The 17,098-nt window shown below is 42.0% G+C and overlaps 1 protein-coding gene across 1 annotated transcript in view; it reads right to left on the bottom strand.

Moving 5' to 3' along the window:
- Positions 1-11,770, bottom strand: part of Fam120c (family with sequence similarity 120C) — a 132,218-nt gene extending 120,448 nt beyond the window's left edge. Inside the window, exon 1 of the mRNA XM_028772643.1 lies at positions 11,087-11,770. Within this exon, the coding sequence (XP_028628476.1) occupies positions 11,087-11,770 (684 nt within the window). The remainder of the gene's footprint in view (positions 1-11,086) is intronic.
- Positions 11,771-17,098: the final 5,328 nt, after the last annotated feature.

Consider the following 17,098-nt stretch of genomic DNA (forward strand, 5'->3'; position numbering starts at 1 on the left):
TGTGTGTGTGTGTGTGTGTGTGTGTGTGTGTGTGTGTGTGTGTGTGTTTCTGTGTACACACATTCTATGATATGTGTGTGGAGGTCTGAGGATGGCCTGTGGCAGTACTGGAATTCGTTCTCTCCTTCCATTATGTAGGTCCTGGGATTGAGCTCAGGTTGCAGGCTCACCAACTTGGAAGTGTATTTTTAAATCTGATTTCACCTGGCATTGTTACTATTACAGCAGTTTCTTTTCTCCTTTCTGAGTGGTACTGAAGAGAGAGCATGCAAGGGACAATTGCTCCTTAAAAAGGTACCCAAATAAAACCATAAGCCACTGGGCAGTGGTGGCACACGATTTTAGTCCCAGCACTCTGGAGGCAGAGGCAGGCAGATCTCTGTGAATTCAAGGCCAGCCTGGTCTACACAGAGAATTCCAGGACAGCCAGAGCTACACAGAGAAACCCTGTGTCATAAAGCAAGTCTTTAAGAAACACAAAAGAATCAAGATAATCTGCTATATCTTATCAAATCATAGTGTAACAAAACTAGAAACTGACAGCAAAAGAAACAACAGAAATTATGCAAATGCATAGAGATTAAGCAACACATTCTTTTAGTTTGTATTTTGAGTCTTGTTATGTAGAACTGACTATCCTGGCATCTGCTATATACCTAGATAGGCCTCAACTTCAGGGTAATCCTCTAAGCACAACCTCTCAACTGCTGCAATTACAGACACCTAATACCTGGCTTAACAACACACTCTTGGATGATAACTGGATCATGGAAGAAATCACCAAGGAAATGTTTTTTAAACCCTAGAACCAAATAAAAATTAAATATAACCTTGAGAACATACAAAGGCAGGTCAGGTCCCTGACCTCTACATGTGCACTATGGCACATATGCATCCAGACACATACACAATAAATAATCATATAAATAAATGTATCCATGTTAAAAATAAAAAGCTAAATTAAACTCCTAAGTCATGTGTATGACATATCAAAATTAAATGGAGAAGATGTAAATAATCTTAACAGATCTATAAAAAGCAACAAAACTGAAGCAGAAACAAAGAGTCTCCTATCCTAAAACACCAAAACTGGACAGGTTTACAGACCAATTCTGTCAGACTTTTTTTTAAGATTTATTTATTATGTACACAGTATTCTGACTGCATATACATATGCCTGTATGCCAGAAGAGGGCGCTAGACCTCATTATAGATGGTTGCGATTGCAGGGAATTGAACTCAGGACTTCCAGAAGAACAGTCAGTACTCTCAACCTCTGAGCCATCTCTCCAACCCCTCTGCCAGACTTTTAAGAAAAAATTAACATCGAAGATCTCCAAACCAAAATTTAAAGAATCAGTAAGAAATTCATTTTATGAAGGCAGTATTTTTCATGTCAAAACCATAATGAAAACACAACATAAAAAGAAACTATAGACTCAAGTACTTTATGAACATAGACGCAAAATATTTTCTTCTTCCTTTTTCTTTTTGTTTGTTTGTTTGGTTGGTTGGTTTGGTTTTTGGTTTTTCAAGACAGGGTTTCTCTGTGTAGCCCTGACTGTCCTGGAACTCACTCTGTAAACCAGGTTGGCCTTGAATGTAGAAATCTGCCTGCCTCTGCCTCCCAAGGGCTGGGATTAAAGGCGTGCACTACCACTGCCCGGCTTCTTCTTTTTTGATTTGTTTTGTTTTGCTTGTCTATTTGTTTTTCGAGACAGAGCTGTAACAGCTGTGGCTGTCCTGAAACTTGCTCTTGTCTTGAACTCACATAGATTCACCTGCCTCTGCTGGGATTAAAGTCATGTACCATCACACTGCCAATGCAAAGGTTTTCAAAATACTTGCAGTCTGAATTCAACAACACATTAAAAAAGATGCCACTGTAAGCTGAGCATAGTGGTACACACCTGTAATCCCAGCACTTGGGAGGCAGAGGCAGGTAGATCTCTGAGTTCGAGGCCAGCCTGGTCTACAGAGTGAGTTCTAGAACAATCAGAGCTACACATTAAGATTCTGTCTTCATCCCCACACCTCCTACCAAAAAAAAAAAAAAAACCACTGTCAACTTGGTTTCATTCCAGGGATGCAAGAATGGTATAACATATACAAATCAATAAATGTAATATAACACACAAACAGAATCAAGGATAGAAGTCACACAGTCATCATAGAGATATAGAAAAGGCGACATCATTTCATTATAAAGAAAAACCTGAAGAAACTAGAAACATACAAAAAAATGCCAAGATGTGCTTGCAGACAAGAACCTGGTATGTCTGTCCTCTGAGAGGCTATGTCAGCACCTGAACTGAGCTTGGGGACTCCAATGGAACAATTAGGGGAAGGGCTGAAGGAGCTGAAGGGGATTGCAACCCCATAGAAGAACAACAGTATCGACTAACCAGATCCTTCAGAGCTCCCAGTGACTAACTACCAGACCATGGCTCCAGCTACACATGTAGCAGAGGATGGCCTTATTTGGCATCAGTGGAAGGGGAGGTGCTTGGCCCTGTGGAGGCTTGATGCCCCAGAGAAAGGAGATATTAGAACAGTGAGGCAAAAGTGGGTGGGTGGGAGGGTGGGTGAGCACCCTTTTAGAGGCAAAGGGGAGACAAAATAAATTTTAAAATTAAAAATGTTATAAAAATTATAACAAATGCAAAAAAATTAAAGTATTTGTTTTAAGATCAGGAACTAGACAATGGTGTTCCCACTATCTCTGCCCTTATCCAGAACATTTCAAGTCTAAGCTACAGCAATAAGGCAAAAGAAAAAAGCAAGTACAAAAGGAAGAAGTCAAATTATCCCTATTTAAAAACATTAAAGACACCACCATAAAACTCTTAGATCTAATAAACTTTCACTAAAGTAGGAAGATACAAAAATCAACATACAAGAATCAGTACTGTTTCTGTGTATTAATGAATAGTTTGAGAAAGAACTCCAGAAAAAATTAGAAATTAAAAAATCTTATTCTCAATAGCCCTTAAAACACCAAGGAGGTGAAAGATTGCTTTAAAAAAAAACAGTTTAGAATGCTGAAGAAATTGAAGACACTAGAAAATGGACAGACCACTCATGCTCATGGATTGTCTATCAAGACTATGACACCTGGGCCTACAAAATGACTCACATGGTAGAAGTGTGTGCCACCAAGCTGTGGACTAGAATGTCCCGCCAAACTTGAAGACTTCAGTCCCATCCCAAATGTTTGAAGAAGACAACTGACTCCTACAATTTGTTCTCTGGCCTAGACACACACACACACACACACACACACACACAAAATCTAATTTTTAAAACTAAAATAAGGTCAGCAAAATGGCTTAGCTTAACGACTTGAGTTTGATCCCCAGGATACATGTAGTAGGAGAGAACTGACTCCCATAAGTTGTTCTCTGACCTACACACATGTCATGGCACATATACACTCACCCACATAGAAACACACAAAAGTAAACAAATGTGTGTGTATGAAATGTGAAAATGGCCTACTCGTGAAAGCAATCTACAGATCTGATTTAATGTAGTCCCTATAAAAATTCCAAAGGCATCCTACATCGATATAGAAACAAATTTCTAAAATGAATATAGACCCATGAAAACCAGGAATAGTCAAAGCTATCCCAATCAGTAAATATAATGCTGGAAGTTTCACTACAGACAGAAGAACAAATACAGCATAGTTTGGGCACAAAAACAGATGGGAAAAAACTCATGCAGCTACAGGCTCTTCATTCTTAACAAGGTACTAGAAACATTCATCAAAGAAAATGGTGTAAAAGCTGCATAGCCACAGAGAGAAGAATGAAACTAGATCGTCATCTTTCACCCTGCACAAAAATTAGCTCAAAATGATCAAATAACTCAAGATCCAACACTCTAAAACTGCCACGGGGAGTGGGGGGACACTTCAAGAGATAAGTGTATGCAAGGGCTTCCTCAAAGGCTCCAATATTTATGAAGGGATTGAAAGTACTGCCAAATGACATTGCACAGAATTAACATTTCTGAACAAAAAAATAACAGAGTGAAGAGTCAGCCTGCAGAATAGATAACCTTTGCAGTCTGATAGGGGATTAACATCAAGTGTATATTATAAAAGTAATAAAATAGAACATTAAACTCTTCCCCAGTTATCTAATCCATAAGAAATTGGCTATTGACTAAGTAATTCTAAAAATTACAAACAGCCAATAAATGTTTGGAAAATGTTCATCATCTTTAGCTGTCATGAAAACTACACTGAGAACACACCCCACTCTATTCAAAATGGCTATCACAACCAAAACAAATAATAAAGGATATGGATAAAGGTGCAAAGCTGGCACGGTGGCACATGCCCTTAACCCTAGTACTTTAAGGCCTCGGTAGGGGGATCTCTGAGTTAAGGTCATCCTGGTCTACAATACATACTGAGTTACAAGCCAGCAAAGGCTACATAGAGAGACCTGTCTCAAAGACAAAACAAATGTAACCTTGACTACAACCATCACCACCAAGGAACTTGGTAGAAATATATATTGTTTGGGCATGGTAGTACATGCCCTTAATTCCAGTACCATGGAGGTGGGTAAGGATGCAGTGGGGAGGGGAAGAAGCCTAGGCTGGGCATGTAGCTCAGCTGGTAGAGCACTTGCCTAGCATATACAAGGCCTTCAATTTGATCCCCAGAACCAAATAAACCGAGTGTGGTGGTGCACACACTTGGATTTCCAGTACTGGGAAGGCAGAGTTGGTAAGTTTAGGTCAGGCAGTGCTATATAGCAAGATCATGTCTTAAAAAAAATTGGAGGAGAGGGAGTTCAAGGATATCAAGAATATGAGGCCAGCCTGAGCTACAACACATGCACACATGCACACACACAGAGTGAATTATTGTATACTTCTAGCAGGAATGTAAATTAGCTCAGTCAGTATTGAAATCATTATGGAGGTTCATCAACTAACTAAAAGAGAACTACTATATGATCTAGTTATATCACTCCTGGGCATATATATTATCCTAAGGAATCTAAGTTGGTACACCACAGACATGTGTAGATCCATGTTTATTGAAGCAGTACCAAAGAAGCCATGATATGCTGTAATCCTAAACATTCATCAACAAATGAATGGATAGCAAACATGGCAGGTGTGTTTATGTGTGTGGTGCACACACGCACAAGCATACAATGTAGTTCTACTTAGAGACAAGAACAAAATTATGTCATTTTCAGGAAAATGCATGCAACACAACATCATATTAAATGAAATAAGTCAGGCTCAAAATACAAACATATATTCTATCACATATTTTATATTTTAATATATGAATGTTATAAATATAAAATATTTATTTAATATCTATAGGTATGTATGAGGCATGGAAGTGGAAAGGGGGATATTTGATGGAGGAAGAGAATTAATGGCAAACAGGGAACCAAAGTAGGGAACGAACAGGAAAAGAGAATCAAGTATCACACACTTTCTTGCATATGGAGAATCAAGATGTTTAAAATTCATGACATGAAAGCTATATGTATGCATGTATGTATTTGCACATATAAATACAAATGGCATGAAAACAATACTATTTGGGAAGAGGCAGGGCAACAGCAGGGGGCAAAAAGGGTAACGATGCAAGCAAATATGACAAAAGTACAACGGTTTTTACATATGAACAGATTATAATGAAACCCAGTACTGTGTATGCTAACGAAAAATGTCATTCAGGGCCATCAAAATAGTGCAGCTGGTAAAGGTCTAACAACCTGAGTTCCACTTCCAGAACCCAAGTGATGAAGAGAACTGACCCCCACAAGGTGTCCTCTGACGTTCACACATGAACCATGGTACACTTGTGCCCATACATATACACATACATACACATATACAGGTGTAACCCATACATATACATGAACATACACATATACAGGTATAACACAAATAAGTAAATGTAAGAGAATTTTGTAATGTTTTTTAAAGTGACGATAGAAGGCGAGGGAAAGGGCTTAGCAGGTTAATGCACTTGCCAAGTCTGATGACCTGAATTCAATCCCCGGGACACACATGGTAGATGAGAACTGGTTTATCCTCTGACCTCCACACTCAGAGTGGTGCACATGTACCCATTTTATATGCACCCACATACATCCATATCCCCCAGCCCCAGATAAAAAAAAAACCCTTTTGAATAGCAACAGGTTAAGGAAGGAGAATAGTCTTTTTCAAGACTAATGGTGGAAAGGAGGTAAAGATAATGGCTTAAGGAAATGAGTAACATTGGTTTATATTTTAAAGATTATTATGAGATCAGGGATATAGCTCAAGGGAAGTGTGCTCATCTACATGTGTGATTTCAGGTTTCACTGGCAGATACATACACACACACACATACGCACACACACAAACACACCCCTCAATTATTTTGCATAGAAAGATATTGCTACTTCTGAATTCCTCAACATCACTGTGTGACTCACTTGGCAATTAGCTAACACATTTGTCTTGTACTGGCAGGACTGTGGATTTCGGCACTGCTGGCACGAACGCAATGCTCAACAATTCTTACTGTTTCTTTGCACTTAGTCAAGAAAAGTACACAACCCTACACAAAAATGTTCAAAAAGAAGGAAATGTCATGGACTCCTTCAGAAGGACTAAGCAATAGAGATCTAAAAGCAATAGTCTTTATCTCTCACTTACCAGAGCCCTCTCTGCCTCCAAAGAAAATTACTGGACCTGGGTTTTGGTTCAGTGATACAATATGTACCTACCGTGCACAGCACCAAAATATTTTTAAATCACTTGTTGGTTTTTGTTTGTTCGGTTGGTTTGGTTTGGTTTGGCTTTGATCCTGGGGAGTAAACTTAATCTTCCTTGTTCAACACTGAGCTGTATCCCCAACTGCCATTTTACCCCTTTGCCCTTCAGTTCTTTAACTGTAAAATGGGGAGGAAATCTGTGAGAATTAAACAAGACACTGTGTTTAAAACTCATTTTATACCCAACTTGGTGTTCAAGAAGTAACAGTGATTATTACTCTTATGATCATGTCCCGTCTAGAAGAGCCTTGAACTTTTCAGGGTCTGGATGACAGGATTAGTAAACAATCAGGAGGCACACCAGCCATTTCCTTCCTGGAGGAAGAGAGCACAAAATGACACCCACATCTGGTCAGATGTCTCAGTCTGGTTAGTCGTGTACCACCAATATGATTTCTGATACAAGCAAGCTTTCTTTCTTTTCATAGATCCATTTAGCCTCCTTTGAAAACATACAGCAGGGAAGCAGAGCACTTTATGTGCTGGTTATTGTTTTGCTCTTTTACAATAACGATTCACTAAAGCTTCCATTCTCCTGCATCACACCACATTATCGTCTGAATCTCAGTGTAAACCTACTTAAAGTTGCTCTGTTTCTGAGACCCTTTGGAGAACAATGGGCAGGCCCTTGAGGGGTAGCAAAATGTCTTGCTATGGGTTGTTTTCACGCACAAAAGTGCACTGAGCAAATACCTATAACAAATGAAATTACAAATTCATGTCAAAACTAAACATCAGACATTTTATGAAGTACAAACTTGTCTAAAGCTAAAAAGACAACCCAGCACTTTATCAAGTATTTAATCCTCCCACTTATATATTCTCTATGAAAAATGAAAATGAGCCTAGAAATAATGGCTCATCCTGCCTTCTTCAACTATAAAGAACAAAACCAAGGGACAATGAAGATCCAGTTTTTTGTTCTGAAGCACTAATATTCAAACAAAAGAAATGCTACACATGCAAATCACCCATGTGAAAAATTACCACCTTCAAGACAGACCGCAGCTCTGAAAAGGCAAGGAACAGTTATTGACCCATACCCTTGCATGCCTGTGCCACAATCCAAGACATTCTTCATTACTCTAACAACAAAAGTCACTGGTCACAGCCAAGAGAACTCACTGAGAATATCAACACTATATATTTCTGGAGTCATTTTTAAGTCACAGTTTACATTTTTGCCTTATTTTGTGTATGCGTGTGCGTGCTCATGTGTACACACTCACAGAATCCAGAATAGAGTGTCAGCTCTCTAGAGCTGGAGTTACAGATAATTGTTGGGAACTGAATTCAGGTTCTCTGCTCTTCACTTTGTTTTTTGAGACATGTCACAGTATGGAGTTCAAAACTGCCTCAGGCTCCATAAATACTGGGACAAGATGTACATGCCATCATACCTACCACACTAAACCTTTTTAGAAGTCACTCCTCCAGTCTCTTAGGATCTATCTGAGCCATGATCTTTTATGGATTACTGGGATATTTACTTACACATGGTGTCTATATTACCAGGTTGACTCAAACTCCAAGGCTCAAACTATCCTCTGACTCAGCTTCCTGAGTAGGTGGAATTACACGGGCATAGAGGAATGCCCCATGACCACTGTTGTGATTTTTTTTTAAATGAGACTGCACCATGTATGATGGTGAACTCTTGTAACCTCAGCACTTTAGAAATGGGAGGCAGGAGAATGAGGAAGAATTTAAGGTCAGCCTTGGCTATATATCAAATTCAAGGGTAGCCTGGACAACATGAGAACTTGCCTCAAAAAAAACTGTGCTAAATATGACAAAATATATTTACACTTGGTTCTCAAATTTCTTGACTGGTGGAGGATATGAATAAACCACAAACCTACAGTGTTCCTCTCTCCTGCCAACCAGCAATCAAAACCTATTCAGAAAAAAATATTTGTAAATATGCTATAAATAAGCAACCTACTCAAAGCACACACAGGCTGCTTTAGGTCCCCAGGCCGTTAGCCACTATCTGTTGTATTCTTCTGGCCAATCCGTACAGGCGCTCTAGAGTTTTACTTGCTCATTAAGAAGTTACCACACCCCCTGTACATAGGCTACATTTTTTATCAAGAGCAATTTTTGCACAGAGTATCTGGAATTTTTTTTTCAGTCTTCATTAAACCCTCACCTACTGGAGAGCCTTACCCTACAGGAAGGACTCAGTAACAGAATAACACAAATGAATAAACCAAACCTGTTTTTATTCAGGTGCCAATGAGGTATTTCTTCCAGGGTGGAAATAATCTGATCCTAGTGCCTCTTTAGAAAGATTCATCTTTGAACACAGCTGTTAAGAGCACGAGCTGTGGAGTCAGATTGCATGGACATCAAGCCCAGAATCTCAGCTCTATCATTTATTACTACATCATCTCTGGGCAAGCGCGTAAAGCTCCTGGGTCTGAGTTTCCCCATTTGGAAGACAGGGGTCTTACTGCTTCATGAGTTACTGTAAAGATCCAACGGGAATTTTAAAGCTCTTAAGAGCTGCAGATGTAAAAACAATTAGTACCGCCCTTCCCCAGAACCACCCTCAGCCCCCTCAATAAAAAAGAAAGGAAAACCCTGCCCCTCTAACATAGTCATCACTAGTCAACAGTCAAACTGCCAGCAATAGCAGGATAAAAAAATAACGGGGTAAAAAAATTCCTTAAAGCCTGGGTGGTGCCATCCAAAACAACTTGGAAGGAAAGACTGTGAGTCTGCTTAAAATGTTCAGTCAGGAGATCGAGCAAGTGGAGTTTTATTACAGTTATATTTTAAGTTAGCTCATGATTAGATTTTTTTGCATGCGTAGTGTCAGGAGATTGAAGCAAGGGCCTCCTGGTTAGTAAGGACACTCTACCACTGAGCTAAGCCCCCAGCTCATTACTGGCTTGTCAAATTAGAAAAGCTATAATCTACCCAGCCAAGGCACAGATTTGGTGCTGAGTCCTGTATGTCTAGTGTAGTAGGATTCTAGTCACATTCTATAACCGTCGCAAACTTCTCTATGTAGCGGATCTTTCTGCCTCTGTTCCCTCCTTACTCTACCAGCTGCCACCTGTTTTGTTTCAGAATCCCCAAATTCCCAATCCTGAGAGGACATCCCCCAAAACTCTGGTTAGAAAATGGGTTTGCAGTTTCTTCCCACCTAACCCTGTAGCGCTTTTCTTTTCCTTCTTCCTGCCCACCTCCTTACTTCTCAAGCCTTGCTATTCTCTACACGTAGGAACTTGAAACCTAAGAGTATGGGAAAGCAACAGCGTAATAGCAATGGTGCCAAGACCGGGGATGCTGCCAAGCTTTCCCCAGGCTCCATATGCAGTAGCCCAACTACTCAGAGGCTGGCCTTAGATTTAAATCCATGGAGCCTCATGAACTTGGTATTTCTTTTTGCCTCTGCCCGATTTCTTCAACCTCTTTAATTAAACAACCTCCTCCAAAACCTGTGAACCATTCAAATCTAGCCCGTTCTCGAAGTCTTAGGTAAGGTCTATCTTTTTCAGGAAGTTTCCCTGAACCATTTTAGCCCACAGATTATCAACCCACCCACCTACCCAAACAGGTACAGTACTTACTAACCAGAAAAACAGAATCACCATGCATATTTACACCATTAAGTAATGTTGCGCATTTGATCTTCCAAGGCCAAGAATGGCATCTCAGGGTTTTTGAAAGCGACCCCCCTCACCGCCCCCCTTCCCCCGTCTTTGAAACCCCCTACTGAACGTGTTCATCTTCCTGAATAGTGACTCAATCAGTGAATTGTTTGGGCTAAGGCGTGCCAAGATAAAAGCATGTTGAAATGAAAAGGACTCAATGGATGGGTAAAAAAGAAGTACTAGGTGCCAAATGGGGGAAAATATAGAGCAAAGGTGTTGGACTAACATCTGTTTTATTTGCCATGGGGTTGAAAACAGATATAGAGGAGGGAATGTCAACTAGAAAATGAAGAAAAAACATATTTCAGTTTGAGGGGGATGATAGATAGCAAGAGAAACATGAAGCCCCAAAGAAATTTTGAGTCAATTCTGCTAGAACCAACAGGTAGGCCAATTGCATAAGTAAAGGGGCTTACTGGGATGGCAAGGATAGAGATACAATCATGTAGATAAGGGATTGGTAGGCCATATGACGGGGACACAAGTGGATAAAATGGTCGCCGGTAAGTTAGCTGACTGAGTGGGTGGCAGGTAAGTCGGTGAATGGTTAGGTGTTTAGTCTGGAAGGAACAGGTGTGGGGCATTTTATTTAAAATCTAACCCCTCCCTCACCTTGACCCGGAAGCGGATGAGTGCTAGCCTCACGCAGTGGCTCAGACAGGCAGGTGGCAGGAACCAGGCCCGCGGTGGAGGGGTGCCCTTGTTGCCCACGTGTCCCACGATCAGTTGCGCAGTCTGCCGCTCCGCCTGGCACCGACGGCCCCACTCGGCCAGTCGGTCCTTCCCCAGGCCCCCAGGGAACATGACCACCAGCTCCAGGCCGTCTCCGCCCGGATAGGCACAAGCCTGGCACAGCGCTGACAAGTAGCCCAGCATGGCATTCCACTGGCCGCCACAAACCCAATCCGTCTGGTAGCCACCATAGAGCCGCGGCAGCGCCGAGCCCGCGTCTACCAATACCCGAGCCCCAGGCAGCGGAGGGGGCGGCGGCGGATGCAGCCCTGGCGGCGCTTGGCCATGGTGGTGGAAATGGTGAGCAGGGTGATGGTGCCGAGTCGGCCCCGCGCCCCCGGAGTAAGCACCAAAGGCAGCGGGCGGGAGCGGCGGCGGCAGAGGAGCAGAGCCCCTGGTGATGCGTGGAGCCCCTGGCGCTAGGGCTGCTGGCGGCAGCTGGCGGTGCAGGTGCTGCTGCTGCTGCTGGCGCGAGACGGTGCGCGCGAGTTTGAGGAGGTCCACAGGCACCACAGCCCCGGGACAGCGCTTCTCCAGGAACTCTTGGAAGCCCTGGACGCCCATGCTTCCTCCGTGGGCAGAAGGAACAGCGGCTGCGCAAGCGGGCCAGTCGGCGATCCCCGCGCGAAGCTGGAGGCGGGCGCGTGCGCACTCCGCGGGGGGTAGGGGCGAGGGGGGGCGAGGAGAGGGTTTGAGAGCGGGAGGGGCAAGGGAACGTGGGCGGGGAGGGGAGGAGACCACAGACTGGGTGCGGGTGGAGAGCAGAGGTGAGGCTGACCAGACTCAGAAGAGGCTGGGAAGATAAAAACGATGACAGGTCGTAGTCACTTCTCTTTTCCCGTTCCCCTCCGCTGCTCTTCTTCACCGCTTCAAAGGGGGTGAAGCCTCTGCCTTCCACCTCCGGGAGCCATGTTGCCTCGTCTTCTCTGTGATACTCGATTTCTAGCTGGGGGAGGGGTACAGGGGCGGGGAGGATGAGCATCCTGGGAGTTGTAGTTTTTTCCTGGCTGGCCTCAGGATGCAGTCTTTGAACCAGGGGGATCACCCCTGTCAGGCCTTGATGTTCATAGTGTCAGAAGAAGTGGGGCATGAAAATGTGTGTATAGGATTTGCAACAAATCTCCTAGTATCCAACTGAGTTGCCTCAGGATATTGTACCACTATGCCCAGGGAAAGGAATGGAGATGATGCATCATGGGAAAGGAAGTACTGTGAATTGGTAGAATTTGGCTAAAGTGAGCTAAAGTTCCCAGAGAGGGAGAAATTTCCCTTCCATATAAAAGATGATACATACAACTTTTAATGAATGGGAAAGAACACATATGAAACATAGCAACCACTACCATTTCTATATCAATCCACTTGTTTTTAGCTTCTGTCATACTTTGAAGAGTTGTCTCCCTTATGAATGGTAAAACATTTACTTAAGACAATGAATACATAGACAAAATGAAATTGACTATAGTTTGCCTCAGGATCTCTGGTCAGGAAGATTAAACACCCACTCGAATTCAACTACAACTTAGACCTTATCGGTACTCACTAAGCCATGCCATATGGTTAGGGGATTTGTTTTCCAACCTAGTAAATTTGCCCATGTGGGAGCAATTCAAAATAGTTGCAAAGGTTCTAATTTGATCACAGTCTTTTGAAAAGTATGTTTCAGTATGCTTCTCCAATGACATCCACGTAGAGTCTGTCTTCTGTCAAGCTTTTAGGACTCATTCCTTCAGCCAGAGTACAGCAGAAAACAAGATCTGCAGTGCTTGGAATTTACAGAACATGAAAGTGCAGAACCCCAGAAATGACATCAGAATAGTCCATTAGGATGAAAATGCAAACAGGTTGCAAATTCTAAAAAGAGATTTGTCATAAGAGTACTAGATCCCGAATGGCAGGGATGGGAGACAGCATGAAAGGAAAGGCAGTAGCTTGAAGGGATGAAAGATGGAAAGAATAGATGTTTTTAGTAAAATGTGCTTACTAGACAGTTTGCCCAGCATCCCTTTCCTAAAAAGTAGCCCTCTTGTTGTTAACTTCATAAGGTTACTGCAAAAACTGTTATCTTAGGCATGGTGGTATATGCCTGCAATCCCAGTAATCAGGAGATTGAAATAGGACAATCACCTTAAGTTCCAGGCCAGCCTAGGCTACCCAATAATTTCAAAGAACCAAGGAAGTAAATAAATCCTGTCATGTCCACATATGCTTATAATTTTAACTGGGTGTGTTGGCTTACATCTCTAAACCCATCATTCGGAAGGTCAAGGTAGGAGGATTGCCACAACTTTGAAATTAGTGCTTTCCAACTTCAAAAATAATTAGATCATAAGCCACTTATGAAACTGTTAGCCACAAGTGACATACTTGTAGATGGAAACTCATATTAATCTACTTTCAAATCATCCTTTCTGGGCTGGTGAGATGGCTCTTGGGTTAAAATGCTTGCTTTGCAAGCATGAGGACCTAGATTCAATCCTCAGAGACCACATCAAAAAGCCAGCTCAGTGCAGTGCATTTGTAGTCCCAGTGCTGGGGAAGTAAAGCCAAATAGATTTCTGGTATTCAGTGGCCAAGCAGCCTAGTCTAATTGCTGAGTTCCAGGCCAATAAGAGACCCTGTCTCAAAAACTGAGGTGGAAGATCCCTGAAGAATACAACCTTTGCCCTCTGGCGTTACATAGACATACATAAGAATGCACACCAAGACACACAAGTGAACCTGTGCACACATACAAAATGTCCTTTCTGTTATTTTCAGCTACAATACAAGCTGAGAATTCTCAAATGTACTCTTCTTCCCCCATTTTAACACCCTGTGAACTTGAGCTAAGTATGTCTAGAATTTGTATCCTTCTCTCTTAAATGATGATCTTATAAACAGCATACTTGGGACTGCACAAGGCCTATCCAGTCCCAGCTTCTCAGTACATCTGTCTCCGTTGCACTAGTCAAGGAAATCCCAAAGTCGGGCTGGTTGAGACACTCATGGATTTCTTATCTGCTTTGAGTAATAAATTTTTCTTCACTCTTTCATGGCTTGGTTGTGCTGTTTAGCCTTTTGCACTCTCACTAAGATGTGAGCTCATTACATTTGGTTACAAAGAGAATAATCAATCCAGAAATGAGGTGTGGCAAATTATAAGACCAAAGCATGTGGAACTGACACAGATGGAATCTTCTCGAATCCATTGATGGGAAGGGGGTTGACACATTTTGTAAGATATGGCAGTGAACCAGTTAATTATGGTTCCTGGGATGCAAAAGCCCTGGAGCTGGGCATGAAGTTCAGTGGTAGAGTCCTTATCCAGCTTCCATTCCTCAGCACCACAAACAAATACAAACAAACTCAGCTTTTGATTGCTGCCGGCAGAAATCCCTGGGCCCTGCTGAGCTGCAGCAGAAGTGACAGACCCACTTCAAGGATTTCACTGGCACCAGCAAATTATCTATGCATGTATAAAGAGTAGTAACTCCTCATGAACCAACTCTGCCAAAAGTGCTAATTTCCCATAAATGAATCAAACTGGATTTTAGGAAACAAGTGAACATCCCCAAGGCAGATCAGGAGGGGGATGGGAAAGATTTCACAGTATTAATCTCAGCTCAGCTTACTATCTCCTTCTGGATCTCTGATCCAGAGGATCTTGAGCAGAATGAGCCAGATACTTAGAGTGCTAAGAGACAGAAGCTGCAACAGCGGTAGAACACTTGCTTTGCATGTGCAGGACAAGGAGTTCCATCCCCGGCACTGGAAAAAGGAAGAGAAAGGAGACCAACCAACAACAAGATTTTTACTACCTGTTATTAATACTTGCTACTGGCAAATCTCCCAACATGAAACCAAAAGGGTTTAATTGACAATTTAGAAAAATTTCATCAGTAGAAAATCATGTCTAGTGAATCGTGATTGTAACGGCCCACCCAGAGTAGCAATTCTGGAGCAGCACATCACAGCACCTGTTCTGAACAGGATCATTCCAAGCCCCACCCTGTATTTTCAACATTGGAAACACTGAGTGTACGACCAGAAATCCATGATTTTAGTAGTGTTGAAGATAAAGCCAGACATATGTTAAAGTACTATAAACAGTGCATTCACTAACTACTGGTGGTAAGGGAAAGAAGTGAGCTTTGTTCTCACTTGCACAGACATGAGTGGGAGAATGGGGAAATACGAGAGGAAACACAGTGGGGGCAGAATAGCATCAAGATAGTAAAAAAATTTATGGAGGACTGATCAATATAAATGTGATTAGGCCAAATGTGCATGCTGGCTGACAATTAGATTTCTATCCTATCAACACAGAGACAGAGAGACAGAGGCCCTATTGTTCCTGGCAATTAGGTTTCCAAGGAATGTCTCACAGGTCCTTTGGAAAGACATTCTCAGTTGGAGGAAAGATACACATGTTTCTGAGGACCGAAAGATTGACAAGTATAAACCCCTTTTAGTAAATGCTCTACAGTGGATCAGTTATGGGGTACAATGAACTGAATTATTTTGATAGCCCCATTTTTCCTGAATGGCACACTGCATTCTCTGGTGATTTGACTTGAGGTTGCTTGCAGCCTGTTAAGTAGGTCAAATCTCCCAATGCAGGGGTATGAAAGGAGTGTAATGGTGCATTTTGCAGACCCCTCTAGCCATCTGGAAAATCTGAACACATTTTCAAATCTAAGAACCTCACTTTGAGCATAGCCCTGTCCTATGTACAGACTGGTTAAGCAAGGAAATAAGAAGAGAGGACTCCTGTGAGTTTATTTCCATTATACCCATCCAGGTGAAAAAAGTAGATACATCCTCAGATCTAGTGATGGATCTAGTGTGACTTCTTACCTAAAAGGGAGTTTTGATAGTGTTTATTTGTAAACTGTTACTATTAATCTGTTGATGGAAAGCACATTTATCAGAGATTTCTAGATTACAAGGAGCCACATTTTATTGTAACTGAACTAGAGGAAGAAAGGATGTGTCCATGCTGATACCATTATATCTGGATTAGTAGTTGCTTATGACTTGCAGTTATCCGTGGATTTTGTTGAGGTATGCATGTTGAGGCAATAGCATATGTGTTTATAGAGCAATTGCCTATTGGATTGTCTCTGTGTAGTCCTTTTCTACCGCCTTCTCTACTTGGGATAGATTTAGAGGATGAGACGTGAAAATCCCAGGCACATTGAAATACCTGCTTCATGTGTTACTAAGGCCCATTTGTGTTATCCCTGGATTTTGTGAAGCCGTCCATCTTTATGAATTACCTTCTTGCTAAAACTTGTTCAAATTTGCTTTCTTTACTTGGACATAAGAGTCTTAACATGCCTATACAATCCAGAAGAAACTACAGTGGTTATAGGCCATAGAGAATGTAGAGATGGCAGATGTCAAAGCCCTGGAACCAGGAGGAAGTGTGTTCTGAAAGTAAGACCTGGCTTTCAATACCAGTTTAGCTCTGTTTTAGGGAGACAACTTTAACAAGTTGCATAACCTCTTCAACTCTCACTGCATCTATGAAATAGAGATTCAATAATGTATTCAATGAGTTTAATATCACTATGAGAATAGAGCTGGGCACTGGAAGAAAGCAGGTGTTTTTGTGGTGGTCGTTGACCAATTAATTTATCCAGGTTTACTTACAGGAGCATGAGTGACTCCCATGCAGCTGTGTCACTGAAGTATCTTCCTCCTTGCAGCCATTGTTACAAGCTTCTGTATCCTTGAGAAGGGATCCAGCCTTGTATGCCTCCCCGCTCTTTGAGAGACTCTAATTGATGATGGCGACCATCATGTCCAACCTGGAGGAAACAGTCCCCATGTTACCAATTAATTCATTTCCAGAATCTCTGAGCTCCTGTTAACTGTGGAGTTTCCTACTGCAACCTTCGACTACAG

Source organism: Grammomys surdaster, unplaced genomic scaffold (genome assembly GCF_004785775.1).
Source record: "Grammomys surdaster isolate TR1022 unplaced genomic scaffold, NIH_TR_1.0 216, whole genome shotgun sequence".
NCBI lineage: Eukaryota > Metazoa > Chordata > Mammalia > Rodentia > Muridae > Grammomys > Grammomys surdaster.